Raw genomic sequence first — 20,793 nt, forward strand, 5'->3', positions numbered from 1 at the left:
TAATCAACACAAATCAGTTTTTGCTAAATATGAGAATTTTTCTCTTCACCACGGTTAAAACTTAAAACTAAAACTGTATTTATTGAGATAATATATGTTAATAATATATGTTCATACTTCATAGCTTTGTGGAAATTGAGAATAACCATATGTAAAATATTTTGAGAAATGGTTAAAGGGTTCATAAAATAAGAGACAACACTTATGAGAAAAAAAAAAGAGCCTTTAAAATAAAACTTTGGTAAAGTCAAAGGAAAAGGACGATAAAAATCATCAAATCGATAAGTTTTTATTTTTATTTGACGATCTTGCTTCTTCTTCTTCTTCTTCTTCTTCTTCTTCTTCAACTCGTTACCATCAACGCTCAAATCCTGTATACAATCTCTTCTCAGCTGTAATTTCTATAATCTCGTCAATTATCATCTATTCAGGGGTAAGCTATGGGATGTGCTTCTTCTCTTCCAGGCAAGTTTTGTTTTCTCTCTCAATTTTGTTGAATTTGTTGTCGTTGTTCGAATAAAACTGAGGATTTATAGAGACCCTCGAGCAATTTCACCACCCATTTTCCGAAGGTGTAATCATCGGGGTTGAATTAGAAGCTTTTAAAAATTGGGGATTTTGATGATTGGTTAGGGTTTTCTGGTGGAGAATTGGAGAAACCGAATTGATTGTTGGTGATTTGTGTGTTTTGTGAAGCAGATAGGAACTCTGGAACTTTAAGTGGTCTTAGCAATTCAGAGAATGCTGTTCCAGCTGATGCCAAAAATCTACGTGTGAAGGTTTTTTTTTTTTAGTTTTTAGTCTCGTTTAAGAATGTTGATCTCGTTGAGATTGCTTTGTTTCTTCACTGATTCCTGCAATTTCTAATAGCTTATTAGAAAGTTCATGCTTTTGTGATCTGTGGTCTTGCATTATATATGATTGTTCACATTTTAATCCACGCATGTTGTAAGATGTGATAAGCCTAGTGAAGCGCTTTTGAAGAAACATACACTCTTTATAGAATGGTAGTAGCAAAACCTCAACTTTGTTCTTAATAATTGACGGTTTTGCTTTGCAAGCTACTTTTGAAACTCTTTTTCTATTGTTAAGGAGATGATTCCTTTTCTTTCACCTTTTATTTTCTTGTTGCTCAGCAGTATTTTGCCAAGTGTGGTATAATTGGTTTCAACTTTGCGTAAGACATACCACTAACTTTTGGATTCACTTGATTGCAGTTAGTTCTATTAGGAGACTCTGGTGTTGGTAAAAGTTGTATTGTCCTTCGATTTGTACGTGGTCAGTTTGACGCTACATCTAAGGTAAGTAAAGCCTTGTTATCTAATTGTCTTTATTGACCATCTGACACCTTTTTAGAACACCATGCTCTGATGTGAGTGAATATTAGACTATTAGAGTATACTTATCTGCCACTAGATCTCAAGACTACTAGCTATGTATCAGGTAACTGTTGGAGCCTCGTTCTTGTCCCAAACTATAGCATTGCAAGACTCTACCACAGTGAAGTTTGAAATATGGGATACAGCAGGACAGGAGAGGTATTAAACCCTTCATGCAGATTTGTATTGCTTATTTTATTAGATAAACGCTTTGCAAACTTACTAGGATTTAACCTGCATTCACTTTATTTTTAGGTATTCTGCTCTTGCACCACTATACTACCGTGGAGCTGGAGTTGCTGTTATTGTGTATGATATAACAAGCCCTGAATCGTTCAAGAAAGCACAGTATTGGGTTAAGGTATGTTTTCAGGGGGTTCAAAAGGTTCCATTTCGTTCATGTTTCTAGGATTCGTGCAATAGCTTCCGAGCTATATCTTTACCAGGACTGAAAATTAGAGTTACAGACAGTCATATAGCCAACAGCACTCCTGTCTGTGTATATAATGGGTATCATTTAGTTGGGCAACTGGTTTACTTCTCTGACATTTTTGTTCCATTAATTTGCACTCGTTGCTACCATGAAGCCATTTGGCACAACTCCGTGCAGGAAAGATATCAACATTATATTGAATCTAGTGCTATTGTTTTACCCCTGCCCATAAATCTAACAGGAACTGCAAAAGCATGGAAGCCCAGATATTGTTATGGCTCTGGTTGGTAACAAAGCTGATCTACATGAAAAAAGAGAAGTACCTACTGAGGTGAGTTTGCGTAAACGTCTTCATCTAGATTCCGTAGCGCATTTTGTTGTCACTTTCATTGTCCTTGCTTCTTCAGTGGTATCACATTTTCAATTTCTTAACAGGATGGAATGGAGCTTGCAGAGAAGAACGGCATGTTCTTCATTGAGACGTCAGCCAAGACAGCCGATAACATAAATCAACTGTTTGAGGTGTGCACTTCTTTCTTGCCTCTGATTTATGATCGATTTTCTTGTCCTCTGCATTTATTGAGATCTTATTATCCGTTTCTTTCATTGCTTTGGAATTGGAGGATGGAAAAGTGATAGGCAGTGATATGCAGCTAGATATGAGATTTAATTTCTTGTAGTTTGTGGAGGATAATAGTTTTGGATGCAGAAAGATGGATTAATACGAAGTATATGAGATTTTAACTTGTTGTAGTGTACACATGTCTGATAGGAAATTGGCAAGAGGCTACCTCGTCCTGCTCCTTCGTCATGATTGGAGTGTTGAATCATCTCATCTTCAGCCATGTCTTCAGACTACTAATCTTTCCATACTTTTTAATGTAATGTTTCAAAACAATATTTCTCTATCTGTTAAGTCAAGTGTGTTGTATAATGTGAAGATTTGAGTTTGAAACTGGGGATATTACGAACCTCAAAAGTGGAAACCCAAGTTATATCAAGCAATGGATCATCAGTACATATTTTAGTGGGATTCATCAGAAGTAGAGAAGAGTAAAGCTTCATTCAAATGATTCAATGCATGTATAGTTTGTGGGAGAGACTATTGCAGCCAATTCTAACAAAACCTAAATCAAGAAATTATTTGACAATTTCAAAGAGACTAACAAACAGGTAGAGAAATCCATTATACAAAGGATTTGACTTTTGATGATTTCAGATGCAAATACAAACTTAAAAACTTTATATATTTGTATTGGTCAACCTTAATATCATAAATTTATAGTTGAGGCAATAAATAAATATGAAAATCTAAATGCAATGTTTAAATATTAAAATTTAACGGCAAAATAAAATAGAAAAAATTATGATTGGTCTGAAAATGGACAAAATGAGACTTTTCATGTCCAAATAGGTGTTTATTGTCACGTTGATGAGAAGACTATTTCGTTCCATAGCATTTCTGTTCCTCCTCTTGGTTTTTTGGGTTTCTTCTTCCTCGTCTTGGTTTCGTTAAAACCCTTTTGAAGCCCTCTGGAACAGTAAAATCTGAGGGATGGGATTAACGAATTGTTGTTCCCACGAGGAGCTAATGAGTCGACTCGTTGACTCCGTTAAAGAAATATCAGGGTTTTCATCTTCAAGGGGTTTTATTGGGAAGATCCAAGGCGATCTTGTTCGTAGGATCACGCTTCTCAGCCCTTTCTTCGAGGAATTGATTGACGTCAATGTTGAATTGAAAAAGGATCAGATTACAGGGTTTGAGGCTATGAGAATCGCTCTTGATTCAAGTCTTGAGCTTTTTCGATCGGTTAATGGAGGAAGCAAGCTTTTTCAGGTTACTCATTTACTTGCTCTGTTTTATTTGTATTTATATCTTTGGTAGCTGGCAAAAGTTGGCAATTTCCTTTGTTTTCTCTTCGAGGGTTTAAGATTTTGGTGTTTAGGGTTTTGTTGTTTGTCTTTGTCTTCTTTAACAATATCAAGAATTTGGGTTTTGTCTTGTTTCTCTTATTTTGGGATGAATCAAATTGAGTCTGATAACAAGAAGTTGAGACCTTTTTCGTGTTCTCTCTGCTGGCAGCTTTTCGATAGAGATTCTCTTGTGGAGAAGTTCCGTGACATGACAGTGGAGATAGAAGCAGCGTTAAGTCAGATTCCTTATGAGAAGATTGAGGTATCAGAGGAAGTCAGAGAACAGGTACTTCTCAATGCATTGATTTAAGGAGGGCTATATTTTTCTGTTGATTAAAATCTGAATTCTAATGATAAGCTCTCTGAATTTGTAGGTTCAGCTTCTGCATTTTCAGTTCAAGAGAGCAAAAGAAAGATGGGAGGAGTCTGATCTACAGCTTAGCCATGATCTAGCTATGGCAGAGAATGTGATGGATCCTGACCCTATAATCCTCAAAAGACTTTCACAAGAGCTCCAACTTACTACCATTGATGAGCTGAAGAAAGAATCGCATGCGATACATGAGTATTTTCTTTCATATGATGGAGATCCTGATGACTGTTTCGAGAGGATGTCTTCACTTCTTAAAAACCTGGTAGACTTTGTAACAATGGAAAGTTCAGACCCTGATCCATCCACTGGCAGCAGAATCGTTTCGAGACATCGTTCTCCTGTTATACCAGAGTATTTTCGGTGTCCGATATCACTTGAACTGATGAAGGATCCTGTTATCGTCTCCACTGGACAGGTCTGGCTTTGCAAGTTTCGTTGTGCATTGTAGTGAATTTGATTATTAAACTTGTGTATTTGTTGTTATAGCTGAATTTTTCGACCTTGCAGACATATGAAAGATCATCAATTCAGAAGTGGCTTGATGCTGGTCATAAAACATGTCCGAAATCTCAGGAGACACTTTTACATGCTGGATTAACCCCTAATTATGTGTTAAAGAGTCTCATTGCTTTGTGGTGTGAAAGCAACGGCATTGAGCTACCGCAAAATCAAGGGAGCTGTAGAACCACAAAAATAGGAGGAAGCAGCTCTTCAGATTGTGATCGAACATTTGTCCTTTCCTTGTTAGAGAAATTGGCCAACGGTACTACAGAACAGCAAAGAGCTGCAGCTGGAGAATTAAGGTTACTAGCCAAGAGGAACGTGGATAACAGAGTTTGTATCGCTGAGGCTGGAGCCATACCACTCCTTGTAGAGCTTCTATCCTCACCAGATCCTCGGACTCAGGAACATTCTGTGACAGCTCTTCTGAATCTTTCCATAAATGAAGGGAACAAAGGAGCCATTGTTGATGCAGGAGCCATAACGGATATAGTAGAAGTCCTAAAGAACGGAAGCATGGAAGCTAGAGAGAACGCTGCTGCAACCCTTTTCAGTTTATCTGTTATAGATGAAAACAAAGTGGCAATAGGTGCTGCTGGAGCTATCCAAGCACTTATAAGCTTGCTTGAGGAAGGAACCCGAAGAGGCAAAAAAGATGCTGCTACAGCGATTTTCAACTTATGCATATACCAGGGGAACAAATCAAGGGCGGTTAAAGGCGGTATTGTTGACCCTCTGACCAGATTACTGAAAGATGCAGGTGGCGGAATGGTGGATGAGGCTCTGGCCATTTTAGCAATTCTTTCAACTAACCAAGAAGGGAAAACAGCGATAGCTGAAGCAGAATCTATCCCGGTTTTGGTTGAGATTATAAGGACAGGGTCACCAAGGAACCGGGAAAATGCTGCAGCAATACTTTGGTATCTATGTATTGGGAATATAGAAAGGCTAAATGTAGCAAGAGAGGTTGGTGCAGATGTGGCCTTGAAGGAACTTACTGAGAATGGCACTGATAGAGCAAAGAGGAAAGCTGCGAGCTTGTTGGAGCTTATTCAGCAAACCGAAGGTGTTGCAGTAACTACTGTTCCATGAAAGCCTCGCTCTTTTGGAATGTTATTTGTTTCAGTGTAGATTATATGTATAGGAACCTTTGGTTTGAGTCTGACATAAGAATCTTATGTAATGATGTTATATGTAATTTTCGACTCAGAGTTGTGTATATCTATTTGATATTTAAAAGTAAAAGTAACCCTATTATTTACTGTTTCACACTCTCGATTTGCTTGAGAATTAGGGAGAAGTAAAGCCGTATATAACTAGCAGAAGTTGAAGTGAAAGGTTGTACCAAGAAAACATTATTGAATTTGTATAATCACGCTGTATCTCAACCATTTAATATACACATACACATACGCATACCATTCACTCTGCAACCACAATGATCCAGAAAAATAAACAAAGACATACAAAAAATGAATTAATAAACACACTCGAAAGAGAAAAGATGAACATAACGCTCAGTTTACGGATCAGCCTAGTTTTTCCATGAATGTTTCTATCAACGTTGCGCCGTTGACGATTTTTGTTGTGGCAACAATCAAATCATAAGCCATTCCTTCCTGATAAAATTTTATGCAGAAGCAAGAATGGAGGATTCAGCGGACAAAAAGAGTGTTTTTTTTATGGTAAACTTTTGAAGTTTGATATATACCTTAGAGGCGAGATACCGTAAAGCAGAGATTTCAGCAAATGTTACACCTCCAATGAAGACAACAAGAACAATTGAGCGTCTTCCATCAGCAACCCTGTAATCATGTCCCAGATGAAACCTCTTACACATTAGAATCATTCCATTTATCATTTTATCGAATTTACTTCGCGGTACAAAACTAATTTGTTAACGAGAAACTTACCCATTTGAAGCTCCGTGCAATGAATCAACTGATGGACTACTTGGGAATCCACTCTGCACAAAGAAGGGACATAGTGATATATTTGCAATTGAAAAATAGTTGAAAAGAGAGGTTACATTTATCTCTCTAATTGGGTAAAGGAAAAAGTGTACTGACTCTTTTAGTCTCCAGATGGGGTCCTGGTAACAGCTTCAAAATGTCTTCCATAGGACGCCTGTAAGGTAGATTGAGACATCAATACAGCACACTAATCAATCATGAACGTAACCTAGGTTATATTGCTTTATCATAGTAAAGTTGTTGCTGTTTACTATTTGCGCATTTCTTTCTTGCCTCAAAGGAAGCAGACAAAAATTCTCCTATTCATTCATACATGGATTCCTTATGCTGAGTTTTTATCAGCCCTTTCACGTAAGTGCTTCTCAAATTGAAACTGAACAGATTCTCGACTTTTTCTTCTTAGTTTAATACTTATTCAGAAAAGCCTATGTGTTAAACTACCTAGGCAAAAGTTTTGGCTAGAAGAAAGCAAGAACATTTTTTCTTTTTGGTAATTAAGAAAGCAAGAACGTACTAACCATCCAGAATGAATAGCTTGTTGGATAAGACGAATGCTAAGAGGAGCATATCCCGAATAGACATAAGCGATATCGTTAGGCCTGCACAAGAAATTTATTTTCCTCAAAACTCAAACTGATTTCAAAACTTGATTTTATGATTAGAAAAAAGTTGGTGCAAGGCCTAGCAAATCAGATGTCTGTAGATAGGTACTATTGAAACACTAAATGTCAAAATAAAAGAAAAAATGTACCATATGAAAAAGGAGATGATCCCATACTACAAACAAGGAGGAAAACAGATTTACTAATGCTATAAATTCTGAATATTCAGCCAATGATGATGCAAGATCATGCATTAGAAAACGAGGGAGTCCTCACAAATCAACAAAACTTGCAAGTTGAAAAGAGCTTTCAAGGGCATAAGAGATTTGTGGCATTAAGTCAATGCTGTCGTTAGATCATGCATTAGAGATTATGAGGGATATTTTCAAATATAGCAGTGGAAAAAGAGCTTTCAAGTCACACATTGTTATCAAGGTACTCATATTTCTGGATTAAACATCTGACCTACTTCGTAAGCTTTATCCCATTAACAAAATCATGTCAATGAAGTACCATGTATTCAGTAGGAGACAGCATGACTAAAAAGAAGATTACCTAGACGTATCAGTGTCTTCGACAATAAGTTTCAGTGTCCGTTTCACTGTCAGCCAGTTGCTTTTAAACTCCTGCAGGAACCAAACGAAGGTACACCAAGACATTAGAATGTCAGACGTACCTCACCATAGAATATAAGAAAATGATTCAATTCTAAAAGGAAACCAAGAATCACCAAACCTGCTTCTTCAACAATCCTGCTTTTTCCAAGTTGTTCAGTGTAACCACATGCTCAAACCCATAACTGTGGAGTAGTTCCATTCTGAAAGTTGAGACCCGAAGACAAGATATGATTAAAAAAAAAACAGAAAATTGAAATATATAATACAGAATGACTGACGGAAGCTTAACTTGCCTTATATAATCAAATTGTTTCTTCGGTAACCCTGAGTTTGTAACAGAAAATAAGACTAATAGACGTAAGACATTAGTGAGAGGCTCCTGTTTATGGATCATCTCTTCTATGTACTCATAGCATCTGCATTTAAAAACAAGAGTTAGTAATAATCAATTATATCATAGATTTCAATATCCATTATGCTATCAAAGTAACATGTTTTCCACATCCCTTGTAACAGAAAGAATCATGAAAACTTCTTGAATGGAAGTATTAAAATACAATAAGTGTTTCTCTAAAAAGAAACTTACATGTCATAATTTTCTGCCTCAACAAGTGTTTGTTCCATATCAAGTTGAGAATTAAATGATTGCTTGGATGTGAACGTCGTTAGGTGCTGGGCAAGATGTATGTGCCTCTGGGAAAGAAAAAATCATAACCAATTAAGTTAAACTGGAACAAATTTTGATCTGAACGTTTGCAATATATAAGAAAAGGAACATATAGTAATCAAGTCAATACTTACTGTCATCTCTGGTAGTGAGTTAAGCTTCTTAACAAAGTCCTTCAGCTCAGAAACTGTCTGGGTCTGTGCATTATATAACCATACCCCATTAGATATCTGGATACAACTAATAATCTAACAGTAAACTCTATGAATAGGCTGATCATTCCTAAGGCATAACATGGTCTACTTAAAGTCGGTAACACAATGTGCCAATAAGTGTCTGGTCGATATGTATGTATACCTCTACCATGAAAACAAGTCTACCTAAAGGAGGAGAGCGACAAACGTACAGAATTAATTTCCGTGTAGTCCTCCTTCATGGTCATTGCCTTCTGACGTAGAACCTGCGACCATATGGCATCTGGAAGATAAGGAAACAGAATCCTATGTAACAAAGAATCCAAGCCAAAAGGGCAAAGGTCAACCTGTACAACGACTTCAAAGTTGAGATCCCTTGTCTCCTTGAACAACTTATCACTGTAAATTTAAGCATTCAGAAAATAAGGTCAACACTCAAACGTGTCTTCCATAATAACCAGTTTAGGAAGCTATTTTTCGTGCATTAACAATTAATACACGGGAATACTAGCGAAATGTTGTACTTATCCAATCCACGAAAATCAAAATATATATTCCATGCATCATATTTGCTTACAGAAATCATTCAGCAGTGAGATAGAAGAAAAATGGCCACTTGTCTCAGACGATAGAAGGAATTTTTCTCTATGAGCAAATCAACTAACCTTGAATTAAGGGGAACTTTCATCTTTTTTCCCTCCTGCTGAGCACCCATCACAGATGAGTCGACCTCGACAGCTCCATTGCTGATATGCAAAATCTTTAAAGAAAGGTTGGAGTCAGCTCGCAGGAAAACTCAATCAGCCAGCATAACTTAAGTCAAAATTGTGTTGTTGTTGGTTATCATTGCATCCAATGAAACCAAATAGTTTCACACCATTATGTTCCCTCCCCAAATTCCAGAAAAGTACATCAACTCAGCATGATAATGAAAAAGCCCGCAGAAGCTAATCTGGATCTCACACTTGTGTAAGACTTTCTTACGAGAAGAGAAACCGAAAACACTCAACATAATTACTAGTAAAAGTATGATACATGAAGTCAGTGTCACTTCCTCAGAGAGTAAAAAGTCCACCAGTTGCAGTGACTGCAAAATCTACTTAAGCTACTTCTAGTCAAAACTGCAGTATCCAAAATTTGTGACAATTACCTCGTCTATTAGTCCCTCATAAGTTAACTGGGAACACATAGGAGTAACCATGTCAACCTGAAACAGAAACGTAAAATTTGAAACTAATAGCGCCATGTCAAGTAAAAGGTAACCACCGCCTAACAAGGTATCAGCCAGTCCCAATTCCAGATTAAGTGGGATTTTAACCACTTTCTATATCTCTTAACCTTTATATGCACATTTCCAAATCCATCGTTTGTGTCATATAAAACATAATTCAGACTTCCCAATGATTACATCACACCAACTCTTTAACATTCAATCCTTGAAGGATATCTTTGTATTTAAGGATTACAAATAACAGGAAACACACATTGTAATCTTACCTCTCTATCCAATAGAATGAGTGTATCCACTTCAGGCCTTCCCACCTGAAATAGAACAAACATCATTTAGAATAGTGAAAAAAGGATACAAAAACAAGATAGCGAAATAACTGGTGATTATGACATTCAAACTATTGCAGGTATTTTACATCATTCGAATTGACAGGTTCCTCCACTTGCATGCGGTTTAGAATGTCTGCAACACGAACTGATGCTTTGCCCTTTGCCCTCATTTTTGATATAACTCCAAAAGAGAACTATAGGAAGAGTTAGTAATGAGATGATAGTTGTGATGACGAGATGTAAAGAATAACGAAAATGTTTAAACCTCAAGTTCATGTATGGCTTTTGCGATATGCCAAAGGGAGCTAACATCACCATCCACAAGGCAATCCTATCATTAAAAAATCATGAACAAGATAATTAGGAAAGCTGTGATTTTAAGGCCTCACGGAAAATGGCACATAAAGTTACAAGAATTGGACTCATGAGAGTTCTACACACCTTTTCAGAGAGCTCGAGCTCAAATGAAATAACATCCTCATCTAGTGGAACCATATACAAGGGAAACTCTTTCACTGTAACCAGGTTATGCACTTTTTCTTGCTCAAGAATCTGAAAATAGCAGAATGATTTTTTTTATCACCCTTATTCAAAAAAGTAATAAAACAAGCAAACGAAAGCAACAATAGTATTAGAGGACGCAAATAACCACATACCTTCTCACACGCAACAGACCTACGAGGAACAAAGTAAACATAGTAGTCTCTCTGAATCGCTTTTGCAATATCATTCTGAATGTGAGACGCTATGAATTTCATAAAGCTAAGTTGAGAGCGAACAAGATAAACCACTTTTGTGCATTCAGTCTGAACTGGTTCCGCAGTAAGATGTCGTAACTCCAAACCAAGTTCCTGTTAAGCAAAGAACAACAAAAAATCAAATCACCACTAATGTTAAAACCAAACTCAACCTTTAAAAGAAAAACGAAATTACCTTAAGCTTAGAGGTCGGGATGATCAATGAGACTGAACCACTGAGCTTTGGATCAATAACCAAACACTTAGTTCCACGAACCTACAACCAAAGACACCAAAAAGAAGAGAAAACAAAAAAGTCTTGAGAAATCGGTAAATCATCTCCGAAGTCTATTCATCCTAATGATTCTCAATCATACGACATTGGTGAAGTAATTGCATAGAAAAGAGAAGAATTCATAGTAAAAGAGAGACAAAGCATTGGTTTTTATTTTCACATTCTCAAAAGAGATATGTTTGATCAAATATAATCCGCGAAATTTCCTAACTTTCGTCTCCCAACCCAAAAAAAAAAAAAAAGATAGAGTAATGAGACTTACGTCTTTAAGCAAGTTTACGAGCTCCCTCTCAGACTTGTCCCTGAATAAGAAACGAGAAACATATGATGTGAGAGGAAAGAAGAAGAAACGATCAATCAATCTCTAAGTAATGAAAATAGAGTCACCTAATGGATTTCAGATTGAGAGGAGCATTCTCCAAGCTGGGGATCTGCGCCATGGACGATGATCAAGAGATGATCGACCTTTCTCCGTTTGTTTTTCCTGCACCGTGTGATAGCGACGATAGTCCACCGCAGTGGAAGAACACGGCGGAGAAGATTATTAAATCACCTAATGGGCCTCATTCTGTATAAATGGGCTTAGAAATGGGCCTCATTTTTAAACATTGTTTTCATATGAAAAAAAATTGCAACGATATAAAGTCAGATTTTTTTTTTTGGGTTGCATTAAAGAAATCAAGAGTGTATGTACCAACATGATAGCAAGAAAACGATACGAACATATGTGTCGCTGGTACAAATATGGAGTTTATGCAAGTTGAAGCCGACCAGACCACGATTATCAAAATCTCTTACACTATTTTAATGATTTTAATGATTCTTAGGCTGTGAATGGTGACCAAAACCGCACCCAAAACCGCACCGCAACAGTGCTGTAATAGTATCAAAATCTCTACTCATACATATGTATCTATGTATTTTTGTTACTATTTTAACCGCACCGCACTTCTCTCGTACCATAAAACACAATCACCATTCGGAGCCTTATTCTGTCATCAGGGGACAAATCACTATGTTTAGAGATGTTGATACCGTAGATGAGCCCATATATTAATAGGGGATCCACTTTACTAGATTTTGTATCGTTGTTATCGATATGGTCCATACACATTTTGGACCCGCTAAACGTTTATACTTTCACTTGTAATGTTCTTAAAATTTATTCTTGTCCGCTAACCGCTAATATCGAAACCGACCTTAACCAAACCAAACCAAATGGAGAAACCAAACCGAATAAAATCCACGAACGCGGGAACCATTTTCATCACAGTCGTGCCTCCCTCTTCTCTTCTTCTTCTACTTCTTTGAAACATTCTCTTAGCTCTCTCTATCTTTGTTGTCTCATACTCTCTTTCTCTTCTCTTCTCGGTGCCCTTTCGTGCTTCGTGAAGACTCCAGCTAATGAGTTCGTCAAATTCCTCCTCCGCCGTCAGATCGTCGGCGAAACACGCGGCGGAGCGAATTCAGCAGCACTTGCCTCCCAACAGCAATCACGCGGTATCTCTCTCTTCTTCTTCCTTGAATTTGCCTGCTAGAACCTCTATCGTCGCTCCCGGAATAGCACACTCTTCTCGCCTTAAAGATCGACCCTCCGCTTCCTCCTCCTCCTCTTCGTCCTCTGTCTCCGCCTCTTCTCCCTCCACACGCCGCTCCGGCACTCCCGTTCGCCGATCTCAATCGAAAGACTTCGACGACGACAATGGTCTGTCCTTTTTCTCCTTCTCTCTTCATATTCACCCGTATGATTCCACAATTGAAAGATGAGCTTTTTTTTTCAATTTCTTAAAGTATTTGACTTTTTCTACATTCGATTCAGAGATTGTTGATTCGAATTGGTGCATTGTTAGACTTTCATAAAATGCACTAATTGGCATAATCTGTTTTTAAAGTTTCATACTTTTCTATGAAGATCCTGGGAGGGTAAGAGTCTCTGTAAGAGTTCGACCTCGAAACGGAGAGGAGCTTATCTCGGATGCTGATTTTGCTGATCTTGTTGAGTTACAACCAGAAGTGAGTTATTAGATGCTCACTAATCACATCTTCTCTCTTTCAACTCTGTGTTAGTTATATTCTTACAAAGTTTTGTTTTGTTTCTGTGTGTACAGATAAAGAGGCTTAAGTTGAGGAAGAACAACTGGAACTCTGAGTCATACAAATTTGATGAAGTCTTTACAGACACAGCTTCGCAAAAGCGTGTCTATGAAGGAGTAGCAAAACCTGTCGTCGAGGTTAGAAAGTGTCTGATGTTTATATAACTTATTGGAATGTTAAGAAGTAATACTTTTGGTTATTGATATCTACTACATTGAATTTACAGGGTGTTCTGAGTGGATACAATGGTACCATTATGGCTTATGGTCAAACCGGCACAGGTAAAACTTACACGGTTGGAAAAATTGGTAAAGATGATGCAGCTGAGCGTGGTATTATGGTTAGAGCTCTGGAGGATATACTTCTCAACGCATCTTCTGCTTCGATTTCCGTCGAGATCTCCTATTTGCAGGTGTCACTCTAGTGCTTAGATGTTTGTCTTCTTGTTGAACATTCATAGACAGAAGATGGAAATGGTTCTAGAGCATATATAAGAACCATTTCTAATATCTTTACTTGTTCTTGTAATTCACAGCTATATATGGAAACTATACAAGATCTTCTTGCACCTGAGAAAAACAACATTTCAATCAATGAGGATGCAAAGACTGGGGAAGTATCAGTACCAGGCGCTACAGTAGTTAACATTCAAGATTTAGACCATTTCTTGCAGGTTTTGCAAGTCGGTGAGACAAACCGTCATGCAGCAAATACAAAGATGAATACAGAATCCTCTCGTAGTCATGCAATTCTTACGGTGTGCTTCCTTAGGATATTTTGGTCTCTATGGTTTCTTGTTCATCAACAAAATCCATGTGTTCTACCTGCCGATTAATGAAATGTATATTCTTTGCAGGTTTACGTTAGACGTGCTATGAATGAAAAAACTGAGAAGGCAAAACCGGAATCATTGGGAGATAAAGCCATTCCTAGAGTTAGAAAGAGCAAACTACTAATTGTTGATCTTGCTGGTTCCGAAAGAATTAATAAATCTGGTTTGAACTCCTTACCTGTTCATATAATAACCATTCATGTTATATCAAGTAGTTTCATTGTGAGTTATATGCTGTTTTCCTGAAGGAACTGACGGCCACATGATTGAAGAAGCAAAATTCATCAATCTTTCACTGACATCCCTGGGAAAATGCATAAATGCGTTAGCTGAAGGCAGTTCTCATATACCAACAAGAGATTCTAAGCTAACAAGGCTTCTGCGTGATTCTTTTGGGGGTTAGTTGACCAAAACATTTCCTAGCCTCTCTAGATATAGAACTCATAAGCGTGGCTTACTTCAGTGTCTATACATTTTGTCATATCTTCCTAGTTAAATAAACTCTGAAATAGGCTTTTGTCTCTCAACAAATAGGTTCTGCGAGGACTTCACTTATAATAACAATTGGGCCATCTGCACGTTATCATGCAGAAACCACTAGCACAATAATGTTTGGACAAAGGGTGAGTTTTCATGTTTCTCTTATCTCGTTCTCTGCAGAATCTCTAGTATCTGACATCTAAAGAAACTCATAAATAAGAAAGACTATATTTTAATATTGAACAATCTTATATCTTTCAAAAACAAAATATAGCAATGTCTTCTTGGTCATGTCTTCCTTTATAGGCAATGAAAATAGTAAACATGGTAAAGCTTAAGGAAGAATTTGATTATGAGAGTTTGTGTCGGAAGCTTGAGACTCAGGTGGACCATCTTACTGCAGAAGTCGAAAGACAAAACAAACTAAGAAATAGTGAGAAACATGAGTTGGAAAAAAGATTGAGAGAATGTGAAAACTCCTTCGCTGAAGCAGAAAAGAACGCGGTTACTAGGTCAAAGGTATTTTTGTCTCTTCTAAAGATCAGCTACTCTGCGTTTACTCACAGTTATTGATATTCAACTAGTTTCTTGATATGTTGCGTATATTTCTATGATATGACTTACAGTTTCTGGAGAAGGAAAACACCCGCTTGGAGCTCAGCATGAAAGAACTTTTGAAGGATCTGCAACTGCAGAAAGATCAGTGTGATCTAATGCATGACAAAGCCATACAGTTAGAGATGAAACTGAAAAATACCAAGGTACACTTTCTCTCATGTATTGTTAGTAGTTTTCTCGGTAACTACTTCAGTATATTGTTGGATCAATACTTCTCTGTTATTGTCTTTATTAACTACTTACAGAAGTTCTTGAATGTTTTCTTAAAGGCCAGGCATCAAATACATATACATAAATATGTTTGAGCTGTGTATAATAGATGGCTCTGACAGTGTCCTTTTAATTGTTAGTAGCAGCAACAGCTGGAAAATTCAGCATATGAGGCAAAACTTGCAGATACCAGTCAAGTATATGAGAAAAAAATTGCGGAGTTGGTCCAGCGGGTTGAGGATGAACAAGCACGGTCTACAAACGCCGAGCATCAATTGACTGAAATGAAAAATATTTTGAGTAAACAGCAGAAGTCTATTCATGTTAGTTACTATGATACCATTCATCATAAATTGTTATAGCTTAGGATTCCTTTTTCTACCTTTTAAACTAAATGGTATGTTTGGTGTTAATAGGAACAAGAGAAGGGCAATTACCAATATCAAAGGGAACTTGCGGAAACCACTCACACATATGAATCTAAAATTGCAGAGCTGCAAAAGAAACTGGAAGGTGAAAATGCTCGGTCTAACGCTGCAGAAGATCAACTTAGACAAATGAAAAGGCTTATAAGCGATCGCCAAGTTATATCACAGGTTAGGCTTATTCCTGATTTTCTTAAAACTGGATCCCAATAAGCATATGATACTTTCAGCTTTATGTTTCAGGTGAGTGTGACAGTGTCAATCTCTTGCAAAAATTTCTGTCTCCAATTTTTTTCTTGGTTTTGGGTTCAGGAAAATGAAGAGGCAAACGAACTTAAGATAAAATTAGAAGAACTTTCACAAATGTATGAATCGACAGTAGATGAACTCCAGACAGTGAAACTAGACTATGATGATCTGCTCCAACAAAAGGTGTGACTGTTAAATGGCTGCTTACTTGTTGTTCAGATTGGTCATATTCAAAATCCAACTGTTAATTTTTGCTGATGAATATGTCTAAATGTACATAAAATTTGTATTGCATAGGAAAAACTTGGTGAAGAGGTTCGAGATATGAAGGAAAGGCTCCTTTTGGAAGAAAAGCAGAGAAAGCAAATGGAGAGTGAGCTTTCAAAACTAAAGAAGAATCTAAGGGAAAGTGAAAATGTTGTTGAGGTGAATCACGATGAGCTTGTTTCAACTTTTAACATGTATTGTGTACTTATGGTCTTGCTAAGTCAATTTCATTCCACAGGAAAAGCGATATATGAAGGAAGATCTTTCAAAAGGATCAGCAGAATCTGGAGCTCAAACTGGCTCTCAGAGATCACAAGGGTTAAAAAAGTCGTTATCTGGTCAGAGAGCTACCATGGCTAGACTTTGTGAAGAAGGTATAAATTTTCTCATGGATTGAGATCTTTTTAGCTTGATATTCTTATATTTCGCTTCATTGTGGGAGAAATTAATTGACACCTTCTCTACTTCGGTTTTAGTCGGAATTCAGAAGATCTTACAACTCATTAAGTCTGAAGACTTGGAAGTTCAAATTCAAGCAGTAAAAGTGGTTGCTAATCTAGCCGCTGAAGGTGCAGTTTCATCGCTCTATTAACATGTGTAAATATTCTTTGTTTGTCACAGCACCTAAATAACTTGCATTATGTGTGTGTATGTATAGAGGCTAATCAGGTAAAGATTGTGGAGGAAGGGGGTGTAGAAGCTTTGCTTATGCTAGTCCAGTCATCTCAAAATTCAACGATTCTCAGGGTGGCTTCTGGTGCAATTGCTAATTTAGCAATGAACGGTGAGCACTTCTCTTGGTGGTCCAATTGCTTTTATGATATCATAAATCCGTTAAACTTACTACTGAGAAGCAGAGCTGATTCAGAACTTAAGTTCCCTTGTGGTTGTGTCATTTCTTTACGAGGCCTGAATGTTAGATATGTAAGATGCAATAGACGGTTCTTCATGCCATGGTTTTCCCTGCTGTCAAGTTATTAAATTTTGGAATGGAAAATATGTGATTGGTTTATTTATATGTTTTCATTGAATTATTAACCGCAGAGAAGAGTCAAGATCTTATAATGAATAAAGGAGGTGCTCAACTCCTAGCAAAGATGGTGACTAAAACAGACGATCCACAGACTCTAAGAATGGTAGCTGGTGCGCTTGCCAATTTATGTGGGAACGGTAAGCACAAGATTAAGAATTTTGCTTCTGATGACTTCCAGTATTCACTGTACAACTTATGTGTAAAGATATATTAAAGAAGCTTTGTATTGGGATGCTGCCAAGTACATATCTAACTCTATATACTGTTGTGTTTTGCACAAACAGAGAAGTTTCTTAAGCTGCTGAAAGAAGAGGAAGGCATCAAGGGACTACTCACTATGGCACAGTCTGGAAACATAGATATCATTGCTCAAGTGGCAAGAGGGATGGCAAATTTTGCGAAGTGTGAAACTCGAGAAATTATGCAAGGTATGTTGTCATATTTGCTTACCAATGTACCTCAAAAATTGCACAACTGTGTCAATCGCTAAAATACCTAGAGGGGGTGTAATGTGTTGCAGGGCGTAGAAAAGGCCGTTCTCTTCTGTTGGAAGAGGGTGTTCTTGAATGGTTGACTTCAAATTCACATATTGATTCAGCATCAACACAACGTCACATCGAACTTGCGCTTTGCCATTTAGCTCAAAATGGTAGGCCACACTTTGTAATTCTGCTATCTAGAAGAGCATGCTCAGCTCTTTGGAGACACTAAGTACTTCTTTATCAATATTTTGTGCGGTTGGGACATATGACTAATATGTGTATCTCCTTCTCGATGCAGAGGAAAATGCAAATGATTTCAAAAGAACAGGAAGCGTGACAGAGATTGTAAGAATATCTGTGGAGTCAAGTAGAGATGATATTCGCAGTTTAGCAAAGAAGATACTCAAAACAAACCCTTACTTCTCAAGCTGAACAAGAGGTGAAAGAAAAGACATGTACATAACATAACTGGCGTGGACACAGATTCGTAGCTGATTCTACAAGCATGTCATTAGATTGACTTTGTGATTGGTGACGACAGTAAAGGAGAGAAAAGCTAAGATTTTTATAAGAAATGAGTGTTAGGAGATTATGTGCTGTGATAACTGGTATACTGTCTCTGTTTCGAGATGTTCTTTGATCATTTGTGTAACAAATATGTAGCCAATTTTTCCATGTAAGATTGATGATGTTGAGAAACATGGAATACATGGTCAAACAAACTCAAGTCTCCTTATATTTTGCTATAAGGTGATCAAAATCTTGTAATCCTTGTTCCTTGTCATTGTAACAATCATATAAATGTTAAAGATGTGGAGTATATGAGTAGTCAGTCTTTTTCTCATGATACAGTATATGGATATAACAAATAGATAGTTCATCATATCTGTAAATGTTTTCACAACTCCTAAAGATTTAATTTCATACCATAATTGAATCTCTCCTTTGTTCTTTGTCAATCTAGTTCGTGGCATTGTTAGATTCTTCTAATCGTAAAGGCCTTCATCGTACCAAATATCGACAAGAAAGTCCACCATCTCCTACATAAAGATCAAATGGAAAATTCAGGAATTGAGAATGATTGTAGGTTCCTTTTTTTAAGTCAAGGTAGATATTGGGATTAGATTAAAGCTTACGGGTAAAGGAATCGACTCAGAGAAAGGTTCATGAGTTGAGAGAAGATCTTCATATGTAGTAGACCAGCTGCAAGAGATTCAAGAACATCTTAGAAAACATTGCCTTCTTTGATTCTTTGACACTGCAAAAAGATTGTCAGATGAACTTAAAGGTTGATGAAACACATAATACCTTATAATCTGATCCTTTGCAGTGTTTTTTCTTTGTCGAGATTGATCTCCCACCCATTTTTCCCTGTTCTCTTGCCACATCTTTGCACCTGTAATCAAGAAAGATCCTTATAGATAGTGTTCAAGAACATCAAATATCAAATTACAGAGCCAACAAGTTAAAATATCCGGCGGTGTCACCCAAAAACAGAGGTAAGGTAACACAATGTGGCAATAATAAGAGTTAGTCATCTTCTTAAGCTGAGGTGTGGAATGTACCATGATTCACAAGTGTAAGGGTGTTTTCGCTGTTCGTTTTCACCGAGCTTTTCTCGTCTTTGACTAGTTTTGAAAGCTCAAGAGTAGGTTTGTTTTCGGTGGACAGACAATTTGCAGTATAAAGCTCCATTCTTATTCAATCGAATGATCATTCCTTTACGAATAAACCCGAGTATACCAATTCACATCCACATACAAAAAAACATCAAAGGTTTCCACACAAGCTGCTATAAAGAAACAACAAGAAACCAATTAAAACCCCATTTCAAAAATCATGAAAACTGTTACAAGAAAGGGTTGGTTTAATTTACCTCATTGACATTTTCATCAATCAGCTATGTGGAAAACCCTAGAAGATTCAAGAAAACAAAACATACCAGATTTCTCAGAAAACAATACGTTATGAAAGAAAGATTCAAACCATATACACCAAACTCATAGCAAAAGAAGAAAAAAAAACATCTTTCCTTTTTTAACGCATTGGGTTTACATTCATTAAAATCTTCATTCATCTCTAAGGCAACAAAACAGAGATTTTTCAATCAAAGAACTAGTTCTATCTCCTTAAGAAATGTATTGAGATTAAAACAATGGCATTTCCGGTGAAGAATATATTTTTAAAGATCCAAATAAAACAGATCAGAAGCATTCAAGATCCAAAAAGATTCTAAGGAGAAACCAAAATTCATGATAGAAAGAGAAAGTTTGCTACATAAGAAAAGTAGAGGATAGAGGAATGATTACCTTAATGAGGAAAGTATCAACAGAAAATTTGGTAGAGGGATTGAAACTGCATTATATGTTTTCTTTTAGGTTTTATATGTAAAGGAAAATTTTAGATCTTGAGTAGGCAATGAAAAATCAACTAAAAATAAATTTTAAAAAGGAATAATTTATGAGCCAAATATAGAATTTAAAAATTAATTAAAGGAGTTTACTTGTAGTTGGTAATGAGTAAATAATGTATGTATCCACTAGAATACAGATATATCTTTGGGTCAATGAGACAGAAAAAATTAAGCATGCCCCACGCAGCTCAAGTTTCTATCTCAATCTTACGTGGATATGATTAGGAAGATAGCTCCATTCTTTATTATATTGGAAGAGAATGGTGAAAATTTTGTCACATGTCAAATCTAAAGTTTTCTTTAAGTTTTTTGAAATATAAAATAAATTATTTGAAATTCTGATTACTTGATTTTAATGAATTAAATTGAGAAAATCATATAATAATAGAATACTAAGCCATATATGAATTAAAATCTGTAAACATTAATGTGGTATTGATTTTTC

The 20,793-nt window shown here is 36.7% G+C and overlaps 5 protein-coding genes across 10 annotated transcripts; 3 read left to right on the plus strand and 2 right to left on the minus strand.

Annotated features, from left to right (window-relative positions):
- Positions 1 to 255: 255 nt before the first annotated feature.
- ARA6 (Ras-related small GTP-binding family protein) lies at positions 256 to 2,950 on the plus strand. Of its 3 annotated transcripts, none has more exons than NM_115341.3 (8): positions 256 to 465; positions 700 to 779; positions 1,218 to 1,301; positions 1,444 to 1,538; positions 1,635 to 1,740; positions 2,054 to 2,143; positions 2,248 to 2,334; positions 2,585 to 2,950. In NM_115341.3, the coding sequence occupies exons 1-8, from the start codon at positions 441 to 443 to the stop codon at positions 2,624 to 2,626; spliced, it is 609 nt and encodes a 202-aa protein (NP_567008.1). In that variant the 5' UTR covers positions 256 to 440; the 3' UTR covers positions 2,627 to 2,950. The 3 variants fall into 3 exon arrangements, with proteins under 3 accessions (NP_567008.1, NP_001078287.1, NP_001327724.1); NM_001084818.1 differs by having other exon boundaries at positions 2,567 to 2,845; NM_001339701.1 differs by lacking the exons at positions 256 to 465; positions 700 to 779 and adding an exon at positions 800 to 1,007.
- Positions 2,951 to 3,196: 246 nt separating this feature from the next.
- PUB14 (plant U-box 14) lies at positions 3,197 to 5,864 on the plus strand. The gene is made up of 4 exons (NM_115342.5): positions 3,197 to 3,649; positions 3,896 to 4,012; positions 4,101 to 4,514; positions 4,607 to 5,864. Exons 1-4 carry the CDS (start codon positions 3,368 to 3,370, stop codon positions 5,690 to 5,692), a joined length of 1,899 nt encoding a protein of 632 aa, NP_191045.2. The 5' UTR covers positions 3,197 to 3,367; the 3' UTR covers positions 5,693 to 5,864.
- Positions 5,865 to 5,931: 67 nt separating this feature from the next.
- On the minus strand, positions 5,932 to 11,874 carry ATVPS33 (Sec1/munc18-like (SM) proteins superfamily). Of its 2 annotated transcripts, NM_001161207.1 has the most exons (23): positions 11,633 to 11,761; positions 11,508 to 11,547; positions 11,147 to 11,227; positions 10,870 to 11,064; positions 10,655 to 10,765; positions 10,479 to 10,544; positions 10,300 to 10,407; positions 10,151 to 10,195; positions 9,804 to 9,860; positions 9,319 to 9,413; positions 9,178 to 9,225; positions 9,001 to 9,052; positions 8,866 to 8,919; positions 8,594 to 8,656; positions 8,379 to 8,485; positions 8,086 to 8,208; positions 7,911 to 7,992; positions 7,731 to 7,801; positions 7,092 to 7,172; positions 6,670 to 6,727; positions 6,514 to 6,566; positions 6,312 to 6,405; positions 5,934 to 6,219 (listed from the first exon to the last, which is right to left on the minus strand). In NM_001161207.1, the coding sequence occupies exons 1-23, from the start codon at positions 11,683 to 11,685 to the stop codon at positions 6,130 to 6,132; spliced, it is 1,827 nt and encodes a 608-aa protein (NP_001154679.1). In that variant the 5' UTR covers positions 11,686 to 11,761; the 3' UTR covers positions 5,934 to 6,129. The 2 variants fall into 2 exon arrangements, with proteins under 2 accessions (NP_567009.1, NP_001154679.1); NM_115343.4 differs by lacking the exon at positions 9,178 to 9,225 and having other exon boundaries at positions 5,932 to 6,219; positions 11,633 to 11,874.
- Positions 11,875 to 12,523: 649 nt separating this feature from the next.
- MRH2 (Armadillo/beta-catenin repeat family protein / kinesin motor family protein) lies at positions 12,524 to 18,710 on the plus strand (the record flags this gene model as incomplete). 3 transcript variants are annotated; one of them, NM_001339702.1, is made up of 21 exons in its annotated part: positions 12,524 to 12,950; positions 13,158 to 13,258; positions 13,354 to 13,476; positions 13,566 to 13,751; positions 13,875 to 14,096; positions 14,196 to 14,334; positions 14,420 to 14,569; positions 14,706 to 14,794; positions 14,958 to 15,170; positions 15,278 to 15,412; positions 15,623 to 15,802; positions 15,896 to 16,075; positions 16,217 to 16,336; positions 16,451 to 16,579; positions 16,659 to 16,794; positions 16,897 to 16,989; positions 17,079 to 17,204; positions 17,465 to 17,590; positions 17,738 to 17,881; positions 17,974 to 18,102; positions 18,234 to 18,710. In NM_001339702.1, 21 exons carry the CDS (start codon positions 12,650 to 12,652, stop codon positions 18,365 to 18,367), a joined length of 3,156 nt encoding a protein of 1,051 aa, NP_001326426.1. In that variant the 3' UTR covers positions 18,368 to 18,710. The 3 variants fall into 3 exon arrangements, with proteins under 3 accessions (NP_001326426.1, NP_001326427.1, NP_191047.3); NM_001339703.1 differs by having other exon boundaries at positions 12,562 to 12,950; positions 15,626 to 15,802; positions 17,465 to 17,881; positions 18,234 to 18,561; NM_115344.4 differs by having other exon boundaries at positions 12,650 to 12,950; positions 17,465 to 17,881; positions 18,234 to 18,588.
- On the minus strand, positions 18,531 to 20,442 carry AT3G54880 (zinc finger protein). The gene is made up of 6 exons (NM_115345.4): positions 20,245 to 20,442; positions 19,812 to 19,849; positions 19,501 to 19,724; positions 19,244 to 19,331; positions 19,072 to 19,138; positions 18,531 to 18,975 (listed from the first exon to the last, which is right to left on the minus strand). Exons 3-6 carry the CDS (start codon positions 19,628 to 19,630, stop codon positions 18,922 to 18,924), a joined length of 339 nt encoding a protein of 112 aa, NP_191048.1. The 5' UTR covers positions 19,631 to 19,724; positions 19,812 to 19,849; positions 20,245 to 20,442; the 3' UTR covers positions 18,531 to 18,921.
- Between the last annotated feature and the right edge of the window lie 351 nt (positions 20,443 to 20,793).

Source organism: Arabidopsis thaliana, chromosome 3, assembly GCF_000001735.4.
Source record: "Arabidopsis thaliana chromosome 3, partial sequence".
Classification (NCBI taxonomy): domain Eukaryota; kingdom Viridiplantae; phylum Streptophyta; class Magnoliopsida; order Brassicales; family Brassicaceae; genus Arabidopsis; species Arabidopsis thaliana.